The 24,970-nt window shown below is 39.7% G+C and overlaps 1 protein-coding gene across 2 annotated transcripts in view; it reads left to right on the plus strand.

Moving 5' to 3' along the window:
* Nucleotides 1-24,970, plus strand: part of B3glct (beta 3-glucosyltransferase) — a 117,419-nt gene that overhangs the window by 29,845 nt on the left and 62,604 nt on the right. For both annotated transcript variants that reach the window (XM_042685756.1, XM_042685757.1), the window contains exons 4-6: nucleotides 1,602-1,711; nucleotides 19,403-19,479; nucleotides 20,210-20,321. In XM_042685756.1, coding sequence (XP_042541690.1) covers nucleotides 1,602-1,711; nucleotides 19,403-19,479; nucleotides 20,210-20,321 — 299 coding nt within the window. The remainder of the gene's footprint in view (nucleotides 1-1,601; nucleotides 1,712-19,402; nucleotides 19,480-20,209; nucleotides 20,322-24,970) is intronic.

Consider the following 24,970-nt stretch of genomic DNA (forward strand, 5'->3'; position numbering starts at 1 on the left):
ACTGCTGAGGAATTGTTGCTGCCAGTTACCTAGAGATAATACTTAATCCTGACTAGGTACCTCATGGAATAGTATCGGGATGATTGAGTTATTTATGTTCACATTCTTGTAAATTCTTAGGACAAGTGCAGTCCCCATGTTACTATAAAGAGCCATCCAGCCAGATACTAGTGGTTTACACCTGTAGACCTAGCTAATGGAGGAGGCTGAAATCTGAGGATCACAGTTTAAAGCTAGCGTGGGCAGAAAAGTCTGAGACTCTATCTACCATTGACCAGCAAAAAGCCAGCAGTGGAGCAGTGGCTCGGGTGGTAGAGCACTAGCCTTGAGAGAAATCTAAGCAAGAGTGAGAGACTCTGAGTTCAAATCCCATCACCACCTCCCCCATGGCCATCCAGAAGAGTTTTGAAAATTTGTCTGCTAGAGCTGTTTTAGTTTGGATCTGAAATCTCCAAAGGCCCATGTGTTAAATGCTTAATCTTGTGGCACTTTTGGGAGGTGGTGGAACCTTTAAAAGATGGGGCTTAGGAGTAGGAAGTTAGGTCACTGGGGACATGCCCTAGAAGGGAATATTGGGACCCCTAGCCCTTTCCCCTCTCTCCCCCGCCCCTCTGTTTCTGAGCCATCATGATACATTGCCTTACCAGGCCCAAAGTAGCAGGACCAAGTGATCATGGGCCCAAACCTCCCAAACTGTGAGCCAACATAGACCTTTTCTCCTTATAAGTTGATTATTTCAGATATTTTGTCACCATAAAAGAAAGTTAACCAACATTAGTTTGCATAACAAGAGTTCCACAGACTGTGGCTTGATCAACAACAATATATTTTCTCATGTTTCTTTACTTGAACTGATCATAGCCAAATGACTGAGACGTGATGTCTAATAGTTCTGGAAAAGCTGTAAGTTCAAGATCAAAGTATTTTCAGGGCTCACTGAGAGTTCAGAGGGAGAATCAGACCTTCCCCCTGTGTTTTTACATCATCTTCCCTCTGCATGTCTCTCTATCCAGTTCTTCCTTTTTATATGCACACTGGTCATCCTGGATTAGAACCCAAGGTCATAATCTCATTTTAACGTACAAAATTAGACCTATGTAATGGTGCCATTTCAAAGTAAGATCAAGTAAGATCGTATACATAAGTACCAACAGCTCTCTAGAGCTTTAATACATACATACATTTGATTTTGGGGGGGTGGGGGAACACAATTTATCCCATTAACAGCACAGCATAGGATTATTTGTCAGAATTATTAGAAGATGGTGGACGAGCTGGGGATTTCCCGCCACTTTGGGAGTTCAGTGTTCTAGATCTTTCCCTGCTTTGGCACATAGCTTTTTATAGCTGCAGGAACTCAGTCACAGTGTAACACTTTGGGCACACTCTAGCATGGCATGCTCACTTCCTGCCTGACTTCTCAGAACAAGTTCCAGAAATAAAGGAAGAAAAATAGATGACAGTGTCTCCAGAATTATGGATAAGTAGATGTCTCCTGGAGAGTTGATTGGCTGCAGACTTTCCTTTTAACTGTTGTTTCCTCCATTATTTTCAACTTTATTTCAATCATCATTAAAAACTGAGAACTTTTTTTTTTTTAGATTTAAAAGAAATTGTGTTTGTCATCCAGAGTCAAAGTAATTCTTATCATGCGAAGAGAGCAGAGAAATTGAGAAAAAGCATCTTAAAGCAGGCTGCCAATCTCACACAGGTATGTAGAAATGGCTTGAGGTGTCTGCTGATTATGAAGTCTGTGATACATTTCTGTTTCCTAGACCAAGTTTGTATAAAATCAGTTTTATTTAGCTGAGTATAACTCTTCTGATTCATTTTGCTTGTTTAATGTTGACTATATATGGTTGACATTGCTCTGGTTAATTCCTGGTGCTCAAAGCTTCATTTTCTAAATTATTATATGTATATGTGTGTTTGAGTTTTTAATTTAAGATGATTATGTACTTGTGTAGAATTGTGGTGGCTTTATTATAAAATCTGATAAAAAAGAAGTAGAAGAGCCAGATATGGTGGTGCAGGCTTGTAATCATAGCACTTGGGAGACTAAGAGGATTTGAAGTTCAAGACCATCCTAGGCTTTATAAGAGAGTATGTCTCAAAAATATGAAAGTAAAAAGTGGAAGAAATAGCTTTTTAAGGGAAAAGTTTAAACAGAGGTAATTAATGTTCAAAAATTTGGTAACAAGTTCTAAGGCAATTTTTATGTTGAAATATCATTTTCATTAATCTCACTGTGCAATGATTCCTCTCTGAGTTTCTTAATCTGTTTTTTAATTAGATGTCATTAATTTAATTTAGGATTTGATTTATAATTTAATATCCCAGAAGGATGGTATAGAGAAAAATCTATTCATACAGGTGCATTTTAATGACACTTAAAATAGGGTATGAGCTACATCTGAAGTTGGTCTGAATAATGCTGTAGGCTTGAAGTGAAGGAAGATCTACTTCCTTGTCTCTCTTCCTCTTCTCTCCCCTCCTCCCTTTTCCCCTCTGCCACTCCTCCCTTCTTCTTTTTTCCACTCTTCTTTTCTCCTCTCTCCTCCACCCATACTCTTTCTTTCCCTTCTTTCTGCCCCTTCCCTCCCCTCTTTCCTCTCTCTCTTTTTTCTTTATTTGAGGCAAGGTCTCATTATATAGCCTAGGCAAGTCTTGAACTCAAGATCCTCTTGCCTTCTTGGCTTCTGAGTTGGGAGTTAGGTGTGAGTACCCTGCCCAGGCAGGGTCTATGTTGTTGTTAAGCATTCTTTCTATTTTCAGGGGATATGTATTAGGACTGTCTCAGTAAATGCCTGAATTTTATAACTATGTTTTTCCTATGCATACATATATGATAATGTTTAAGTTATAAATTATGATTAAAAGATTCATAACAATGACTAATTATAGTCGTGTTTTATAGTAAAATTAGCTGTCCTACCTCCTACTTTGGTATTTGGGGGCCATTATTAGTAAAGTCAGAGTTACTTAAACACAAGTCCTGAAGGACAACACTTGATCCATTAAGGATGTTGGATATTGATGCAGGTTATATGATGTAACTTCATGGGTGAGTAGCATATACAGAAAGCATGTGCTGGATAGGGTGGTCACTAATGTCCTGGGCAGGACAGAGCGAGACAGCACAGGATTTCATCATACTATTCAGAATAGTGCACATTTTATATTAATTATTTATGAAATAGTCCATTAAATACTTTCAAATTACAGTTGATTTTGGGTAACTGGAGATCATAAGTACTGTTGGTTCTTTGTTTAGCTAATTTAATAAGCTTTCTTCCTGAACTCTGCACTAAATTCTATAGCTTCAAGACAGACTACTCATTTTTAATGAAGTCTGTTTCTCATTTCTTTTGGGAGATTTCTCTGTGTGTGTGTGTGTGTGTGTGTGTGTGTGTGTGTGTGTGTGTGTGTGTGTGTGTGTGTGTGTGTGTGTGTAATGAAGTCTGTTTCTCATTTCTTTTGGGAGATGTGTGTGTGTGTGTGTGTGTGTGTGTGTGTGTGTGTGTGTGTCTTGGTTCTTGAACTAAGGGCCTGGGCACTTTCCCTGAGCTTTTGTGCTCAAGGCTAGAGCTCATTTTGAGCCATAGCTCCATGTTAGCATTTTTTTTTAGTAGTTAATTAGAGATAAGGGTCTCATGGGCCTTTTTTGCTCAGGCTGGCTTTGAACTGCCGTCCTCAGATCCCAGCCTCCCAAGTAGCTAGGATTACAGGCGTGAACCACTGATACCCGGCTAGGAGATAACTTTCTGACAAGAGATGTGTGTAGTTGACAGTTTGGTTTCTTTTTGCTGGTGGGGTAGGAAAATAAAGGGTCAGAAATATCAATGGAAATAAGCAGCATTAGTGATTTTTGAGGTTAGACATTGTAAGGTTTGCTGTATTTCATCTGGTTTTGTTGTTGTTGTTTTATTTACTTGTGCTGGTACTCAGGACCAGTGATATTTCCTTTAGCCTTGTTTCTGCTCAAGATTGGTGTTGTACCACTTAAGCCATAGCTCCACTTCTAGCTTTTTGGTGGTAAATTGGGAATAAGAGTCTTGAGTACTTTTCCTCCCCATGTTGGCTTTGAATCATGATCTAAAGATCCCAGTCTCTTGAGTAGCTAAGATTACAGACATAACCCACTAATACCCAGAATGAGTCTCTTTTACTTCCCTTATGTGCGCGTGCGCACACGCACACACATGCACGCATGCACACACACACACACACACACACACACACGTGTGCATGCCCATCCACACTCTGAATTTTATCCCAAGTTCTCTGAAGGCACATGCAGCTTTCTGTGTTTCCATAGTACCTTAAACCTAGTGGATATTCATCAAAGCACATTTGGATTCAGGACATTTAACATTTAACAACATGAAAACTGAAGTAAATCATTTTACCTGCTTTATTTTTGTTGATTCTTACGTTGATAATAGCCAGTTCTTACCCTATTAAATATAACAGCTTCTCAGTGAAGCCATGGTTTAGGGACAAAACATAGAAAAGTAATGTATGAGAATCAACACTAGGGAAATACAATCTCATGATTAAATTGATCTTTGAGAGACAATATGGAAAAGAACCAAACAATTCCCTTGGCTGCTTTAACACAGACAACAATAGCTCAAGGATGGTGTAAAGTTTTATTTCCCTTTGGTCAACATCCAGTTAGTTGGTGGGTGGGCAAGGGCTAGGCAACTCTGCTCCAGCCTCTTGTCTCATTATATAGGTCGAGTGTCTTACTTGTGTGGTGGAAGATGACCTACACTCTGCATCTCAGAGTATGGAGCACAAGAAGCTTTATTGTAAGGTTGTGACATTAAAGTTTTGTATGTCATGTCCTTTATGTGCCTTTGTCCGGAACATAATCAAGTGGGCACATCTAATGTAATGTGTAATGGAAATGTAATGTCTCCTGGGGTAGCCTTGGGTCTAGCCAGAATTCAATAGGTTCTAATCACTAGAAGGACAATCCATTTGAAGTATTGACCTTGGGGGCACAAACTGATGTCCCTGTCAAAGTCAGGATTTAGTTTGTACATGAAGGACTCACATAGTGTGTAGAAGAATGTATCTGAGCCTCTCATTTATTCATTCATCCATCCATCCATCCATTCATCATGTAATATTTACTTACTGTGGGTAATATTGTACATGCAAAGATCAGCAAGACATAGCCCACGAAATGAGAGACAAATGAAAAGGACAGGACTCAGACCTGTCGAGAGGAAACTTGTTGTTTTTTGTTTTTTGTTCTTTGTTGTTGTTAATGAACTATGTGAGTTCTTGTTTCTTTTGTATTTTCCCCCCTATGGTTTATACCCTTTTGCCATTGTATTTCATTTTGGTGCCCTGTGTATTGTATCTGAATCTGAATTAGGGAAGAGAAGGGGAACAACAAAATAGTGAGACAAAGGAACAAAGGGGAACCAATGCAACACCGATACAAGACAATAGGTTGGAAATGATCTGTATAACTGGGGGGGGGGGGAGTGGGGGCAATGGGAGAAAAATGAGGGAGGGGGTAGCAAGAAATGTACTCACTACTTTACTTATGTAACTGTAACCCTTCTTACATCACCTTGACAATAACATTTTTTTTTTAATTAAAAAAAGAGCACTTTGAAAGACAGGTGAGAGTACAGTGGTAGAATGGAGCCCAAGGCTGAGGAGGGGATATGGAGCTCTGGGAGGGATTTCTGCATACTAGGCACTCGTTAGGTAAGTTGAGGCTGGTAGGGGAGATCATCCTAGGGAGAAGGACAGTGGGTTATGGCAGCCAGGTGAGAGGCAGGGACTTGTAGGAAGACAGCCAGCAGGGAAAGGTAGGTAGAGACAGAGTTACAGAGGAAGTGTATGTCCTCTGGGGAGCCAGGGCTTTCTTGGGGCTTCTCAGAGGGCATGCTGACAATTATCAACAGTTATCTCATCAATATACCAGCTGGACCCTGGAAGTACATGCAGGTATGACCAGTCACTGTTGGCAGCTAATGGTGGCCCCTGCTTGATGCTTATTGCTATAGATACCTACTGGGACTGACATTTTAGAGTCAGCCCCCATTTTAGAATCAGTTATGGGAGAACCACATCAAGACAAGGGCCAGGGCCCTTGCTTCATTCTGGGGGTGTGGTATGTGGATGGACTTCTCCGATCAGTGGCAGACGATAGTGGGCCCATCCCAAGAGCAGTGGAGAAGCCCTAGATAAAGCCAGGGGAGGTGTGGAGGGAATTTGGGGCCGAAGTGCCATGATCTGGATGTGGGATAAAGCAGGAAGCCCCCCCCCCCCCCACCTCAGCTGAGACTTAGCAGAGGTGTTGTGACTAGGTGAGTCTGAGGACATTTAACAGTACAACTGACTTCAGGTTCTTCCAAGTCTTACCTGGGTGGCCATGCCAGCAGCTGGAAGTTGGGTATTTGTTTGAAACTCAGGAGGAAGGTTTGGAAAGACCATGCATCTGAGTATTAGAAGCACATGGGTGGTAACCCAGAAATTTCCAGTGCTGTTTCCTGAGATTGCAGAGGTCTGGGATGACCGGGGGCCAGGAGTCAAGGAAGCCCTCTGGGGAGTCTGAGCATTAGAGGGAGATAGAAGAAAGAAGGGTGGCTTGTGATGCCAGAAACACCAGAAACAACGTTACCTGACATGAGCAGTTCTGGGTTGCTCTTCAGAACCCTGTGAGTGTCCCTGACAGCACCCTCTCCTGCCATTTCTGCCCTGCATCCACCTCCACAAGCCTCCCACTGGGGATTTGGGGTAGCTGGTTTCTGTTACTGTCATTTATCTTTTAAGTTTGATTTTTGTATTGTGGTTAAAAGCACCCGACATGGAACTTAACATCTTAAGCCAAGTGCTGGTGGCTCATGCCTCTGATCCTACCTACTCAGGAGACTGAGATCGGAGGATTGCAGTTCAAAGCCAGGGAGGAAAGTCCATGAGACTCATATATTCAACTCACCACCAAAAAGCCAAAAGTGGAGCTGTGACTCAAGTAGTAGAGCACTAGCCATGAGAGAAAAAATAACTAAGGGACAGCACCCAGGCCCTAAGTTTAAGCCCCAGTATGGGTACCAAAACAAAAAGAAAACAAAACTTAATATCTTAAGTGCACAGCTCATTAGTGTTAAGCATATCATCTTAGCAATATATCTCCAGCACTTTCTCATCCTGAAAAATAGAAAGTCTCACAAAAAGCAGCTTCTCATCCCCCACAGCCCGCAACAACCACCATTGCACAGTCTGATAGTTGAAGGCTTCTTTTGTGACGGCTTCATGTTGAGTCAAGGCGCTCCCTTTTTGTAGCATATGTCAGAATATTCAAAGTATCTTTTTTTTTAAAAATGTAAATATTAATCACTGCTATACAGTGAGCTTTGACCTGCTATGTATCTGTCCCATCCTTAGATGCCAGAGGGAGACAGAAACTATCCCCTGCTTCCCTTTAAATACTCACTCCCTGCCTCTGCGTGAAGAATGACACCCACTATTAGAAACTGTATTTCCATTGATGTGTTTTTCATAGCTCTTAAATCTTAGAGAGTAGTTATATTCTTGTAAGTGTTTAGCTTTTCTAGTACTTTACTTTGTGTCTGTATTTAGCTTTAGTATGTTTACCCTTATTTTTATGGTCTTTTATTTACATTTAGAATAGCAGATTGGTATATTTGCAGTTTACAACTCAGACGACCTGTTGAATTAGGGGACTTAAACTGCCACTAGGTGGCAGTATTGTTTTTACATTAAAAGATGTAATTAGGTGATGTCATTAAGTAGCAGCACTCCTTCCTGTCCCCCCCCCTTTCCCCCCCGCCCCCTGCAGCATTTAATTTCTGTGATGGTAAATAAAATCTAAGCTAAAGTGATAAGATGACCTCCTAATTATAAAACAGTATTCTTGTTATTCTTCGTTCAGATGGAAGTCAGCTGTGAGAACCGAAGTAGCTGTGGATACTATTAGCTCTTGGATTTAATGTCCTGACAAAGACTCAGTTGTCTGCTTGCCTTAGGTAGTCTCTATTTAGATGAACAAGTCTCCTGCCAGTTGGAATGGTCAGCAAGATTTTTATAATTTGCAACTGTATTTGATACTGGCTCATTTTTCTCTTTTCTTTTTTATTTTAGTGTAGAGGTGATGTATAGAGGGGCTACAGTTACATAAGTAAGGTACTGAGTACATTTTTTTCTCCCGTTTTCCTCTTTATAGACCTTTTATCTCATATATATATATATTATATATACATAATATATATATATATATATAATTCCAATTTGGGTTATTCCATGAATATAACACTTTAGAGATCTGCCAGTTGTTGACAGCTTCCATTGGGTCTGTAGACAGTTCTTGAGGGTTGAGGCAGTGATGAACACTCTGCCTTGGAACTCCATGAGTTTTGAGAATGAAGATCAGTTCTGTGAATGAAATGCTGAAATGCCCCAAGCAGTGTGGGTGATGGACAGAGGCAGTGGAGGAGAAGGGGAAGAGGAGAAAAAAGGAAGAGGAGAGGAGAGAGGAAGGAGAGGCAGGGTGACCTCTTAGTTGAAATCTAACTTGGACTTGTTTCAAGAAATTGACCTACTCTTGGGAAAGTGGTCAGGCCCAGTCCACCATGGAAACTTAGATTGAGAAGAAGCAGCAGAAGCTGTTAGGGTTCTCCAACATGGTAGAGGACATATGGGTTCTCCAAGGAGGGGTTCAGGGCCAAGGAGGAGCAGTGTGCATTATATCTTCAGTGGTTGCAATATCTTTGGCCTTCCTGTCACTTGAGACCTGGAGAAGGAAGCCTTCAGGTTGAAGTTGGTTATATTTTTCCCCTTCTGAGCATTCACAAAAGCTGCTTGGTGAGGGAAGAATCAGCAGTTAATCGTTATCATTGGAATATTTATCTAATAGCTCAACATACCCATTCCTCCCACAGTACCAGATGTTGAGAGCTGCTGTTTACTTATTCATTACCCCTGTCAGATTGCACTCGAGTATAGAGTTTGCCATTATCTTGCCCATGTAATTGTAACCCCTCTGTACAGTATTTTCACAATAAAAAACCACGAAGGTGCAAACGTTTAATGGGTTCTGTGATTATGCATCTGTTTCTAGCTATTCTCCGCTTTGGCAAGTCATTACCAGAGCCTGGTTCACCTCTAGGTGCTTAAATGTGGTGTTATTAAGCACACAAACATTTTTCATCATTACAATTGAATAAAACACAGGAGCATAAAGCAACTCTCTAGGAGAGATTAAATCCTTACTTGGAGTTGTTGCCAGAGGAGTGAAACTGGCTTCCTTGTTTCTAGAACATTCTGGGTCATTGTAAGTTGTCATTTTGTCATTTCTAGTTTTAAGGCTTATAATGCAATTTATAGTCATACTGGTTTATAGTTGCATCTTTTTTACTAATCATTCAATTAGCAGACTTTACCAAGTATTCTTCTGTGTGCACAGTACTGGTCTAGAATGCTCTGGTACAAATGGGTTAGAAAGGAATTAAGAAAGGACGTGGTAGTCTGCTGAGTTACTTCTGAGACAGATGGTGACTACCAGATAACTGTTTAGGTTGAAAATACAAGTGTAGAATAAATTTAGTCAAGTATCTATGGATCAAATATTAGTCTGGCTTGTGTAGTTATATTAAGCATATTTTTGGTACCAGTACTAGGACTGTTCTTGCTTAGTTTTTTTTTCCACTCAAGACTGACACTCTATCACTTAAGCTGTACCTCAGCTTATGGTGTTTTGCTGGTTAATTGGAGATCAGTGTCTCATGGACTTTTCCAGCCCAGGCTGGTTTTGAACTGTGATCCTCAGATCTGAGCCTCCTTAGTAAGTAAGATAAAAGACATGAGGGGCTGGGAAGGTGGTTCAGTGGTAGAGCACTTGCCCTGCATTCCTGAGGCCCTGGGTTCGATTCCTCAGCACCACATAAGCAAAAAAAAAAAAAAAAAAAAAAAAAAAGACATGAGCCACCGCCGTCTGGCTTATATTAGGCACTTTTGTCCATATATGGGGATCTTGAGAATCAGGATACCCATTTCAAATTCAAAAGCTATCTACTTTGTAAAAAAATATGAATTCATATCTTGCTTGATTGTACCTGTGACACCAGAGCAGCTAAGGGAAGACTGTGAAACCTGTTAGGGAAGAGAGGGAACAGTTTAGCTGGAGGATGTATGTTTAGAACCTGTGTAATTCTGGAACGTGAAGTCACGAGTTGCCAAGAAGGTCTACTTTGCGGATGCCTAGCAGAGACAAATGCATGGAGGCAGCCATCTGTGCCAGAAAGTGTGAGTCGGTAGTGAACTAGCAATCCTGTCAGATTAGAATAGAGGAAAAGGAGGGCTGCATGATGAACACAAGCTTTCTACGTGCAAGTCTGTTGATAGATGAATACAAAATTTGTTTGCCTGAGGATTTTTATTTTCTTCTCTGTGGCAGATGGAAAGGTAATGTGGGCTCATAAAGCGTGACTGTTTAAAGAGGTACACAAACAAAAAGCAAAACCCAGAAGGTGGCTTTGCGCAGTGCTCTGCTCATACACCAGGCATTTGAGTTCATTTCATTTTTAAATGCCTGTGATGCATACAGCATCTGTGTGCCCATTACAATTTGACTTTTAGTTTTATTTAACTAAATACCTTCTTGAGAAGATGTTTGTGTGAAAATTCTTTTTTTTTTTTTTTAAATTTCCTGAAATGAGAGCAAACAACTCTGTCTCTAGGGGAATGAGTCTTGGGGCTATCTTGAATAAATATTGAGATAGAAAGAAACACTGTCATCTGAAAATCTTTTTCTTTTCCTTCTGGACTCGGGGTCCAGTTTCCAAGGACATTTACTGCGGCTTTTGATGTGTATGAATACCAGAGAACATTACTGTTCTCCACAGGAATTTCTCAATACTATTAAATTGAAAAAAATGAAGGAGAGAAGATAAAATAGCATAATTCATTTTTGGGGGGGTTCCGGTCGTGGGGTCTGAACTCTGGGCCTGGGCGCTGTGCCTCAGCTCTTCAGCTCAAGGCTAGCGCTCTACCACTTGAGCCACAGCGCCACTTCCATTTTTTTGTTTTTTTTTTTGCTTATGTGGTGCTGAGGAATTGAACCCAGGGCCTCATGCATGCAAAGCAAGCGCTCCACCACTGAGCCACCTTCCCAGCCCCATAATTCATTTTTTAAAGTAGTTTCTAGTAAGCAAGGGTCCACGTCACTCTTAGAAGACTACTAATATGTGACTTTTACTTTAGCACAAGGCAGAGGTCTTACTCTGCTGGGAGTCACTTTGGGTGGGGACAGGGAGATAAGCCAGTGTAGAAGGAGAACTTGAGATGGGCAGAGGCAGAGTTTAAAATGAAGCTGGGACTAAGAGCAGAAGCATAGGTAAGTTAGAGTTTGTTTGTTTTATTTAAATTTTGGTGCTGATGCTAGGACTTGAATTCAGGGCCTTGCATTCGTGCTTGACTTTTTCTCCCAAAGCTGCTATTTTTGAGTCACAACTCTACTTCCAGCTAGTTGGTGTTTGATTGGAGAGAATTAGTTGGATAATTGGAGTCTCCCAGGCTATTCTGCCCAGGCTGGTTTTGAATCCTGTGCCTCAGATCTCAGCCTCTTGATTAGCTAGGTAGGATTACTATTGTGAGCCACTGGTACTTGGCTTAGTGTTCTGTTTGTTTTAAGACAGTCATCCAATAGAGAAAAACAAACCAAAACAAAAGTGAAAGACACTTAAAATTTTTGTGTTATGGAGGAAACTGATGATGATTTCTTCTACTGTAGGCAAAATGGAGCCGATCTAGCTGCTCAAAATCCTTCTGTTTCCCCACTCCTGAGTCTAAAGCCATGAAAAGAACAGACACTTCTAATTTTGTTGTCTTCTATTGTAGGGAGACTTCAAGCCTTATTTAAAACTTGGCAGACACTCAACCTTACCAGTAAATTATTCTTCTTGCTTATTCGCAGAAAGTTCTGCAAACCACTATTTTCAGGAGACAAGTTAGTCAGGCCTTGGCTCATTAGATTTAAAAAAACCCTCATCTTCATAAAATAAGCTGGGAAAATTGGCAAAGCTGATTGTAGATTAATGTGAAGAAGGCTCAGGATGGCCTTGTGCTGTCTATTTTTAGAAATTTGTTGTATTGATGAGGAGACGGTGTGGGATACTTCATTAAAAGTTAGCTTGGAGAATCACAAGTGTGATTTATTCCCTTAGCTTTTTGATGTTATCACTAAAGTTACCTTTTGAGATGAATGCAAATAAGATGCTTAATTATTTACTAACAGTCTTGTCTTTCAGGTAGAAATTGTTAGGCGTGAACTGTGTGTGTGTGTTTTTTAATTAAGCTGGAGACTTTATTACACTGGTGTTGAAAAAGAAGTTATTTACTCATTCATTTAATGAATATCTATCAGATATTTACTTTGTCCAAGATCCTAGGCGACATGCCCCAGGAGAAAAATGGAATTCTTTGTACATATTCTTTCACTTAAATAACATTGTTGCTTCTATGTGTATAATTCCTCTCCCCTCCCCACTCCTTCCCTCCCTTTCCCTCCCCTTCCCTCTCCTCCCCTCCCTTCCTTTTCCCTCCCCTCTCTCCTCCCCTCCCCTCCTCCCCTCCCCTCCTCCCCTCCCTCCCTCCCCTCCCCTCCTCCTCTGTCTCCTTCCCTCCCTTCCTCTCCCCTTTCTCCTCTCCCCTCTTCTTCTCTCCCCTCCCTTTACTTCCTTTCCTTTCCTTTACCTCTTTTCCTTTTTTTTTTCCTTTCTTCTTTTTGTGCCAGTTCTGGGGTTTCTACTCGGGGTCTTGTGCTCTTAATTGGCTTTTTTGCTCAAAGCTAGTGCTCTACTACTTGAGTCACATCTCCACTTCCTACAACTAGCTTTCTTAGAAAAGTCTTTTAGACTGGTATTCATGTATCCCATGTGCGACAGGAAATAGAACACTGACACTAGGGTAAGGGGTAATCAGCAATAATGAAATACTCTGTTTTGAGGCTGAGTGGTGGACAAATGCCCACCCACGTTTGCCCCTTCCCTATACTAGAAGTGCCTGCCTTGTTAGGAGTGTGGGGTGATCTAGAGCTCTGTCACTAGGGGCAGGCAGGAGGCATTCTGTCTTCCTGAGTGGGGGTGAGGATGGCCTGTGATCCAGCCATGGGCAGTTAGTTGTTGTTGCATTGGGTTTTAAATCTGGAGCCATAGACCCAAAGACCTGGATGCTTTAGGACTCTGTCCTCTGAAAGTGACATCAGTGTCAGTGTCTTATGACTGGGGTCCAATTAAGAGTCAGTGCATGCAGCCATGCAGAGGATGTGGGTGTCTAGTATAGATGGGGCTTGTGGTGTGATGTCCAGCTGGTTTTGCCTCTCCAAGCCACAGGTGATTGTCAGCTGTGCCCGGTGTTGGATCTGTGTTGAGTTCACCAAGAAGGCCCATTCGTGGGGCCTGAACTCTGGGCCTGGGCGCTGTCCCTCAGCTCTTCAACTCAAGGCTAGTGCTCTACCACTTGAGCCACAGCGTCACTTCTGGCTTTGTTGGGCTTATGTGGTGCTGAGGAATTGAACCCAGGGCCTCATGCATGCAAGGCATGACTCTACCACTGAGCCACCTTCCCAGCCCCCGAAAGCCCATTCTTGTAAGGGACTAGGTGATGGAATCACCTGTTGAATTGCTGCATGAATCCATTCAAAGTTTGCTCCATGAGAACACAGGCCAAGGATAACTGGCCTGTGTTTCAAATGTCTTTGAAAGGGCATCAGAGGTTTATGATGTTTGAGCTGAGCCTTGAAACATTAATGTTTGCTTGGCTCTTATGACATCGTGGGTTTCAGTGAACATTATGTACAAATGAAAGAAAGCAGGATTAACTACTCCAAGCTTAGCTTGTGTTTGGAAGGATGGAGTGAGAGATCAGTGGAATATCATGTATGAGGCCAGGATTTGGAGTAGAGACAGGGTTGAAAATTGGGATGATCATAGCTGGCATTTAGTCAGTATATATCATTCACATTATTTTATTCGGTACTCCTGTTGTGCACTGTGCTCTGTTGTGTTCTAACATGTTTATTTAACTCTGAGCTTGTTAATAGTACTCTTCTCGTTGTTGAGGAGAAAATAGAGTAGAGAAATTTTTTTTTGTTGGTTGTGGAGCCTGGACTCTGGGTCTGGGCACTGTCCCTCAGCTCTTCAGCTCAAGGCTAGCGCTTTACCACTTGAATCACAGTGCCACTTCTGACTTTTTCTGCCACTGTGCCACCTTCCCAGCCCTAGAGTAGAGAAGTGACTTATCCAGGCTCACAACATGATGAATGGTGCAGCTGGGCTTTTATTTCAGCTCTAATGGGCTCTAAAACCCTTTATCTTTGCTGTGCAGTAAAGACTGGAATCTCCCAAGCAGCACATCAGCTTGGGCAACTATGTGAGAGGAGCTCCAGGTTCCCTAGTAAACGGTGACCTATTCATGACATCTTTTACGTAGCTTTATGTTATAGTAGCATTTATCCCTGACATTCTCTTGTGGATTTATTTGCTTATTGCTTCCTTCATTAGAAAGTGAAACCCAAGAAGACAGATCTCTGCCTGTATGTATGTGTGTGTGTGTGTGTGTGTGTGTGTGTGTGTGTGTGTGTGTGTGTGTGTGCACGCTTGTGCGCGCGCTTGTGTGCACATGTGCTGACACTGGGACTTGAACTCAGGAACTCACACTCTTTCTTGGCTTCTGCTCAAGAGTGGTACTCTACCTCTTGAGCCATACCCCTACTTCTGGCTTTTTGATGGTTAGTTGGAGATAATAGTCTCATGGGCTTTTCTGCTCTGGCTGGCTTCAAAACATGGTCTGCAAATCTCAGCTTCCTAAGTAGCTAGGATTATAGATGTGAGCCCTCAGTGCCCAGGTCCCTAGTTTTTATTGTGCTCCTAGATTCATGTTTGGCACATAGCATTTCCTCCAAAATATTGTAGAAACAACAACAATGTGAATAGCTGGCATATATCTGCCATATGTCAAGTTCTTGGCATGTATTATTTCCCTTGACCCCAAAACTGTTGATGTGTCATTAGAGAACATGGTAACAGGGCTATGGCTAGGTTAGAGAACTTGCTCAAGGTCACATGTTGCAAAGAAAATAGAGCTGGCGTTCAAATGGCAGTGTTTTGTTTCCTTAAACACCAATGATTTATTGCTTTTGTGAGTGAGGGAATGATGAGCTAAACTAATTTATTTGTACTATAAAGTATACTTAGCAATACATATTGAAGTAAATAGTTTGTAAAATAAGATGTATAATGAACTAATATTTTTTCTTTTTGGGAAAGAAGTAAGACAAGTACTTGGAAAAGCATATATAAAAACATACACACATACATATATTTTTAAATGTTGCCTCAGATTCCTGAAAAGTATATTGTAATGACATCACTTATAATCTGCTGGTCTATAAATGAATACTGTGTCATAAAGACTAGTAAATCTGTCTCCTATATGTTCCAAACAGTATATCATACTTCTCTTTTATCTTCATAAGATGTACATTCCTGTTATGGAAGAAATTATAGCAATAAACATGTTAATTTTCTTTGTGATTTATTTATTGCCTTAAAACTCAGTTCAGTGTGTAACAACTATAGAATAGTTGAGATTTGGAATTGCAGTTGAGTTGGAAACAGTCTTGAAATGGAGTTCAGTCGTTTAGAATCTTTGCCTAGTCCTTAACAAAATGTATCGGCTCTTTCTCATTTAACACTTGCTTTGAGTCACAAGGCCACACATTCATCGTGATTTTTCTAGTTTTAAATTTAGGTAAGGGCAAGTAACAAGTACTAGGAAAGTCAGCTGACAAAAGGAAAGACCAGCCAGGTGGACTTAAGCCGTTAACTCTTAAGCTCTTCTAACAGAAGCAAGAAAATTGGTTCAAAACAAATCTGCCAAATAATTACTTACAGTATTTTAAATATTCACTTATTTTACTCCATATTTAAATGTTAACTTCATTAATGCTACTTATATTTCTAGTTATATTTTTTCCTAGTTCCTCCTGTATATCAACAATCATGGAAAGTCTGACATTGATCAAGTGGCATTGTACTCACAAACTGACATGTTGAATTGAAACTTTGTACAACTACTTAAAAAATAGTAATAAAAAATCATGGGCTTTTTTTTGTTTGCAAAATACTTTGAGATTACTCAGCTGTGACATTGGAATCGAACCCCTTTTTCCAAATTGGAAATGATCGATATGTGTAAGAACCTACTAATGAATTAGATTGTTGTTTTTTACATTTGCTTGCCTTCAGTAATTTCTGGCTACTTTCACTATGCACATGTACCTTAGTAACAAATGCATTCATAGGAAGTGCTGACTCTGTCTCTGTGGGAATTTGGGCTTTCTCTTTTTTCAAAGTGAGTACGATACCAGCAAATGCTGATGGTGTAAATAAAAGTAGACTGATTCAGAGAAGCAAAGGACAGACATTTCCTCTGTCTTACTCACATTTCAGCATTTATGTTTTTAGTTCCTTTACACTTGCCTATGTTGTGGCATTATCTCATTGTGGACAGAATTTCACATTGCCTTTTAGATTTGAAATAGTGCCGTGACCTGGGGATTAGGTGTCATTTGGGTGGCAGCTGCATGAAGAAATGCCTTTACAGGCTTTTATTCCAAGCAGCTTTGGTAGTATTGCTATTTCTTCTTACTTTCCCCTTAAGTATTAATTTGAAAACTCTTCTTAATGGTCTACCCAGTGACTTTTTTTTTTCTATCAAGGCTAGCATTCAACTACTTGAGCCAGAGCTCTATTTCTGGCTTTTTGCTGAGATGAGTCTCAAGGACTTTTCTGTCCTGGCTGGCTTTGAACCATGATCTTCAGATCTCAGCCTCCTAAGTAGCTAGGGTTATAGGCATGAGCCATGGACATGAGCCACAGAAGCCTGGTAGTTTTATTGTTTTTAAGCCTGTTTTCTAGTCTCTGTCCAGAAAGCCCTTGAAGTAAAGGCAGCCAGTTAACAACTTTAGTATCTGTTAGTATTGTACATATCATGTACCTTGGCCTGCAGTACTTGTTTGCAAGTAAATTTTAGAGGTGTCTTTATTTTCTTTCAATTCTTTAAAAAGTTTAAATGTATTTTAATGATGCAAGGAATTTTAAAATCAGACAGCCCATCATTCTGTCATCTGGACACCGGTATTTCCATTTGCTGGTTCCCTTAGTCTCTCTTCACTTAGGAATTTTTTCTATTGTTGGATCAGTTCTGTTTTCTCACTTAACATAAAAACATTTTTATTGTTATAAAGTTTTAATCATAATTTTAATTGCTACTTTGTAACTAATTAGTACTTATTTTTATGTAACATTTTAGAAGTATTTGTTATATTTCTTTTTTGTATAGTTCACATTAGCATTCACCTGTAATTTCAGTTTTATGCAAATAGTAATGTCATTAGTTTCTTTACAAATGACTCTTTGCTCTTACACAATCATTCATGAATATATATGTGAGTATAGCTGTATATTGCAATTTTTAAAAGACAATGAAAATTACTGCATAATTCAGAAGCAACAGAAGGAAGGCCTGAATTATTTATATCCTTTAATCTTGGGTAACTGCTAATTCAGCCGTTAGGCTCTTTTTTTTTAACATGCCACAGTGTTTGTCTGATTTAACCTTTAGCCTCTGGTTTTACATTTTATATTTGTACATGGAAGTTGAAATAAATACTACAGAAGACATGAGATTTATTTGATAGTCAACACAAAGGTTTATATTAAAAACCGTTCTCAAATAATAAATATATATGTACTTAAAGACCAGTGGGGAATTCATATCAGCATTCTGGCATTTCAAATATATAGACACTTGTTCTTAAATTCTTTGGTCTGTAATGACAGTAACCAGGAATATAGTTTTATAACTAGCATAAAATATGTAATATAATGTTTGTTGTGGGAGTAGGTTCACATACATCAGACTTGAAATTCTGAGTTTTGGCTTTTCAGTCAGTTGAAATGTAGTAAGAAGTGCTTTACTTCAGAGCGAACACTCTTAATTTCAAAACATTAATCTCTCTGTGTATATCTGTGTAGCAATAATTGTACTGTATTTATACATAGCTTAAATTTCATTGTTACTTCTTTTACTGCCTGAGTCATTAAGGATCGTATTTCTAATATTTGGACTTTGTATGTTGTTTCAATGGTAAAACACATCTAAAGATGTTCGTAGAGCACAGCACTGGTAGCCTACTACTATAATTGTAGTTATTCAAGGTGTTGAGACCTAAGGATCACAGTAGAAGCCAGCCCAGGCAGGAAAGTCCATGGGACTTTTTGTTGTTGTTGTTGCTGTTGATCCTGGGGTTTGAATTCAGGTGCTGTCCCTAAGCTTTCTCACTTAAGGCTAGTGCTCTATCACTTTGAGCCACAGCACTACTTCCAGTTTTCTGGTGGTTAATTGGAGATAAGAATCTCACAGACTTTCTTGCCTGGGCTAGCTTCGAATTGTGATGCTCAGATCTCAGCCTCAGCTAGGATTATAGGCATGACCACCAGTTCCCAGCTTCATGAGGATATTAACTCCAATTAACCACCAAAAGCTAGTAGTGGAGGAATGGTTCAAATAGTAGAGCACTAGCCTTGAAAGAAAAGCTATGAGACAATGTCCAAGGTCTGAGTTCAAGCTCTTTTACTAACACACACACACACACACACACACACACACACACACACACACACACACACAAACATACTCAGATATTTTGTTTTCTTTTTTTTGTGTGTGTGTGACAGGGACAGAGATACAATGTGTATCTCAGGATGGTCTCTTATTTATGATCTTCCTGCCTCCGCCTTACTTCCCTAGTACTGTGATTATAAAGGTATGCACCATATATTTTTAGAGAACTTTCAACAAGTGTTTTTTTTTTTGCATGAGATAGATTAGATAGTCTGTCTTCTTGATTAGTCAAAATGTTTCATTTAACATGTTTTTATATACATTATATATAGATTGTACCTAGTTTTGAGCTTATAAGTTCTTGCCAAACTTCCTCTGGGCTCTTCCCTTCCAGTTATTAAAAAAAAAATCTGTGACTTTTCCTGTTAGCGCCTAGTATTACTGAAGACCCTTGTTGTAGGTCTTGGGTTTATAGGGGCTAGCTTGGATTTTTGGAGAAAGGCTGTATGGATTTAGCGGAGATACTTCACTTGCAGTAGCTTCTGAAGCAGACGAGAGAGAAAGACAGAGAGAGGCAGAGGTAGAGGGGGAAAATGGTATGTAGATATGTCAAGTCTCTACATGTAGTTGGGGTTTTTATTTTATTATATTTTATGTGTGCCTTTTTAATCATTTTGTTTTTGGAGAGGCCAGGTGTATTCTCATTATCTCTTTGATCTTGTATTTTCAGGAACTCCCCAGAGTAGTCCTTATCCACCAGCTGACAAAGCAAGAAGGTGCTTGGACCATCCTTCCATTGTTACCACAGTGCGTGCATTTTACTCAAAATGTGTATAAAATTCACATAATCCTCCTCAACACTTTTGTGCTCCCTAATTTTCTTATTAATATGGTGTATTTTTCCTCAGTTAGAAAGCAATTTCACTTTTTTTTATTATTACATTAACCAGATTGTTTTGAGATTGGTCCTTAATCATGTATTAGATTTATTTTCATTTGTGTTTCATTCATTCTTTTTTGTTTCTTGTCAGTCATAGGGCTTAACTTAGGGCTTGGGCGCTGTCCCTGAGCTTTTTCTGCTCAAGGCTATTACTCTAACCATTTGAGCGACAGCACTACTTCTGGTTTTCTGGTGATTCACTGGAGATAAGAGTCTCACAAACTTTTTCTGCCTGGGCTGGCTTTGAACCACAATCTCAGATTTTAGGCTCCTGAGCATCTGGTATTATAAGAGTGAGTCACTAGCACCTGGCTGTGTTTCTTTCTTAAAAGTTGAAAAGCTTCAAGTTGATATTTGAAATTATGACTTCTAAATAGGTGGTGTTATGGAAGGAATTATGTAAAGAGTTCTGATTAGTGGACCACTAATATCTAGCTTTCCTATAAGTTGAATTGCAATACACTGAAGAAAACTAGAGAGGGAGAACAATCTGGCTGTCATGTCCTTGCATTCGCATTTCTGTTTCTTATGTATCAGTGTTAAATCTTATTATAAGCTGGTTTTATACAGATGATGACTGTAACTTCTGTTTTTCAGTTTTTCTGTAGCATATACCAGAAATTCATCATGGATTTTCTTCTGTGAAGAAGAGACAAAGATCAAAATTCCAAAGCTCTTAGAAATACTCAGGAAATATGACTCTTCTAAGGTGAGTACACCTTCAACACCAATATTTATACTTCGGAGACAGAACTTGAAAAAAATTAATTTTGATTAAGAGGTGGTTGAGTCTAATAAGAGCACTTAATTTAAAATTAAAATGAATGGCTAGGTGAGATCTGAAGACAACAGCTTGAAGCCAGCTCAGCTAGGAAAGTCCATGAGATTCTTATCTCCATTTAACCACAAAATAAGGCTGAGGTGGAGTTTTGGTTCAAGTGGTAGAATGGGAACCTGAGCAAAAAAGCTAAAGGACGTTGACCAGGCCCTGAATTCAAGCCCTAGGAGTATCGCGCATGTGCGTGCGTGTGCACGTGTGTGCGCGCACGCGGGCACACACACACACAAATTGATTGAAATAATAGTTGGTTATCTGGAAGCTCCGTTGTATAAAATTCTCTGTGAGGTTTATAGCTTCCAGAGAGTGTGCCATATAATAAGCCATTTTAAGGAAAAAACTGTGCTTATATGTGTTAGGGAGTTCAGAGAGCTAACAAACTATTCCTATAGTTCAGAAATGATTTGCTCTAGAAATAAACATAGATTAAGGTTATTTTTGATCATCAGTAAGTACCCATATTATTTTGTATAGAAATTTTTTTTGAGTACTGATGGCTTGTTGGACATTGTAGATGGCAGAGACTAAAATGAAAGTCAGGGATCCTGACCATGTGACTGGCATTGAAGAGTGGGATACAGCAGACTAAAGTGAATCAATTATAGTTATCACCATGACTTCTTCTATAAAAGGAATGAATTGCTCTTAGGTGCCTGTAACAGGTCTATGGAATTTATTTTGGGAAGCAGAGGTGATGGAACTTAATCTAAGTCCTACTAGAGAGCAGTAGTTAGCCTAGAAGGAGGGGAAGAGGTTAGAAGGTAGAGGGAACACTGTGAATAGGATTGGAAGGGAGAAGGGAGAAGTTTTGCTCTAGAGGGACTTTGTGAAATTCACCATTGCTTTCAGTAACCAGAGCATTGTTGGTTTCTGTATCTCTATCCTTGAGCAGAAAGTGTAATGCTTAGGGGATGGTCAATGAACACCTGAATGACTGAAAAGCCTAAAATGTCAGCTTTTTGGTTAGGCTGTATTCAAAGGCTTAGTAGGTGCAGAGGGCTGCATAGGAGATTTAAGTCAAAAGGAAATCAGACCATTTCAGTCTCTTAAAGAAGCCAAGGCTGGGCTGGGAAGGTGGCTCAGTGGTAGAGCGCTTGCCTTGCATGCCTGAGGCCCTGGGTTCGATTCCTCAGCACCACATAAGCAAAAAGAAAAAAGCCGGAAGTGGCACTGTGGCTCAAGTGGTAGAGCGCTAGCCTTGAGCTGAAGAGCTGAGGGACAGAGCCCAGGCCCAGAGTTCAGGCCCCAGGACCGGACCCAAAAAAAAAAAAAAAAGAAGCCAAGGCTATAAGCTGATCATTAGTACATTTCTGATTACTTATATGATTCCTAATCACTTATGAGATCAAATTGAGATAAGCAGAACTAGGCCCTCTCTGATACCACTAGAAACCTGCCCCATCCAGACACCCATTCCAGACATGCAGGGTCTGGGGAAGGCAATGCAAGCTCCAGGCACCTGCTTGATTTGTTGATGTAGCTGAAAAAGTTGGACAGCAGTGGTTGTAAGATTGGTTTCTTCAATATGGGCTATTCTGTTACTATAATAAAAACCACTGGTTTTGATAATCTTGAAATGCTGGAAGGATCCATTATGATTTCTCTTTGTGCTTTTGATTTCTGAGAAGCTGAAGTTATAATTGGATGAGAAGGTCATTAGGTGAAGAAAAATAATGTCTTCAAAGAAGAGAATTATGAGTCTGTCTCATCCTGTCTTTTGAGAGGATGTCAACCAGTATCTGTGTACTTCATTGCTATATTTTATGTAAACCATTTGTTAGGCTTTTATGTTTGCTTTTGACTTGAGAAAAACTCCCAGATATTTCGTAGGATGTAGGAGTTTCAACCTTCCTCTAGTGTTCCTTTCACCTGGAGATTATTCTTCTATTATCCCTGGCTCTACTTCTGTGCAGGGAATGGTGACTCACTGTGCTTTTTAATGAGAATTGGAATGATAAATGTAATGGTTCAAAGTAAGTTCATGAAAAGCAAGTTCAGAACAGAGGTAAAGTGAGACATTTCCCCACTTTTCTGAATTTTCCCATGGGGAAGAGGGTGCTTCATGTCTTTTGAAACTAGTAGTAAGGAGTAACAATTCCATAATGTTGAAGTGAGCTCAGACCACTGTATATTTTGTCCCTGTACCATTCGAAATTTTAGGAAAAATGCATAAAGTGAACCTGGCTTTGGTATTGACACAAATAAGCCACATTAAAACAATAATTGTATAATGTACTGGAGCATCCAGCATATTGTTTGACTTTGATATTTTTCCTTAAGGTTAAATTTAAGTAGTTAAATATTTTAAATGTATGAATTTCATCTTTATTAAAGAAACAGATATTAAATCTAAGAAATTTAAGTCTTCCTTTTTTGTTTCACAGTTTTATGTTTTTTGTTTGTTTTTTAGTTTTTATTTTTGGTTCCAGGGTTTTAACTCAGTGCCTTGTGCTCTCAGCCAATTTTGCTTTTTTTGCTGATTGTTTTGGAGGCAGAGTTTGAGGCTCTTTATTTTTGGCAGGTCTGAACTACTATCCTCCAAGTCTCAGCCTCTTGATATCTAGTATTACAGGCATGAGCCACATGTCCAGCTCTACAGTATGCTGTTAAAACGTTTATATTTGGAAAAGTGGTTGACAGATTTTCTTTTTTGTTTGTAATAGTGGGTTTTGAACTCAGTTTCTTGCTTGCTAGACAAGTATATTGTCACATGAGTCACACCCTTAGCCCCCCTTTTTTTTACTTTAGTTATTTTTCAGATAGGGGATGAGACCTGGGACAGGCTTTTGACTCTGATCCTCCTACCAGTGTCTCCTGTGTAACTGGGATTATGCACACAATGCTGTACCCAGGGTTTATTTTTCTTTTACAGTATTGGGGTTGAATGGCTCTTTCCATAGATTCTATGTTAATTTTTTTCTTACAGCAGTTTATAATCCTCCACAAAAATACTGAAAAAATTTCAGGTACTCCAGTAGCTGAACACTGCAATTAGGAGATAAAATAGAACAAGTTTTACATAACATTATGTTTGGAACAAGAAGTTTTAACAGTGAAATATTAGTAAGAAGATCTCTTTCTATAAACTATTTGGTTAGGCAGGTGCCCTCCCATTGGTATGGCAAATTGAGTGCTTTTATGATGGTGGAGGTTTACTAATTTGATAAAGTGCTGTAAGATTGATTTTTTTAAAAAGCAATAGAAATTTCCATCTTAAGCTGAGGTCCTTTGCTTTGATCACTACTGGACATTCTTCTCTCTGGTATTGGCTGTTTCTAGGCAGAGTATCAAGAATAACACTTTGAATCTGCACATAAAGTTATGTCGATAGCTGTCACGCTGTCCATTACCCTGTTGCTGGATTGACCAAAAGTAGGACTCTAGGAGGAATTTGAGATACAATCACTTGTCCAGTAAGGATCTTAAAAAAGGCTTAGGTTGACTTAGTACTGTGCCTTTCCTGATTTTATATCCTGAAGAAGAAAGTAAGGTGGCATTGTTTGTATAAGAAAGAAAGTATAGAAAACCTTTAGAACTTAGGTACTTGATTATGTTGTGATGTGTGTATTGTGAGTGTGTGTGTATAGATGTGTATGTACTGGGGCTTACACTCAGGGCATGAATGTTGTCTTTAGTTTTTGGGCTCAAAGCTGGCACTCTTACCATATGAACCACAGCTGGCTAATTGGACTCTAATGGACTTTCTTATCCAGGATGCCTTTGAATTGCAGTCCTCAAATCTCAGTCTACTAAGAAGTTAGGATTATAGGCATGAATACTGGCACCTGGCTCAGAGTACTTAATTTAAATGTAATGTTTTAGTTCCTTTAGTTTTAGGGACTTGCTTTACTTACTTAACAAAAAATTTATCAATGGCTGGAGGTTTGAATCAAGTGATAGAGCACCACTTTGAGCAAGAAGAAATCTGTGGTGTATCCATTACATGTTAAACCTACTGGGACAACTAAAGTGAATAAAATAGTCCATATCTGTGCCCTTGAGGTTTTTCTGGAACTGAGTTTTCCAGTATGTGTGTCCTATCTGCTTTTGTAGTTTTCTGATGTCTTTGATCATTTGCTCTATATATCTATTCAGCATTTGCATCTGGATTTCTTGTGTAGGTCTGATCCAGGCTATTCTGGTGTGGCCAGAAGCAGAAGACTAATAAAGACTTAGAATAAAGTCTGTATTCTTGTCCTCTAGCACAGAAAGGCTGCCCTGGTCTGCCTCCACCCTGTCTTTTTCATAGTGTATGTGCTGTCTTTTCTATACTTCCTTTGTGAATGTATGGAGCATTATCCCACCTCAGAGACTTTGCATTAACTATTCCTACTTCTCCAGATTTTTGGCTCAGTTGACTCTTTGCTGTTACTTTCTTCTTCTTCCTCCTCCTCCTCCTCCTCCCCTTCCTCCTCTTCTTCCTCCTCCTCCTCCTCCTCCTCCTCCTCCTCCTCCTCCCCTTCCTCCTCTTCCTCCTCCTCCTCCTCCTCCTCTTCCTCCTCCTTTCCTTCTCCTTCTCC

Source organism: Dipodomys spectabilis, unplaced genomic scaffold, assembly GCF_019054845.1.
Source record: "Dipodomys spectabilis isolate Male_0828 unplaced genomic scaffold, ASM1905484v1 ptg000095l, whole genome shotgun sequence".
In the NCBI taxonomy this organism is placed as follows: domain Eukaryota; kingdom Metazoa; phylum Chordata; class Mammalia; order Rodentia; family Heteromyidae; genus Dipodomys; species Dipodomys spectabilis.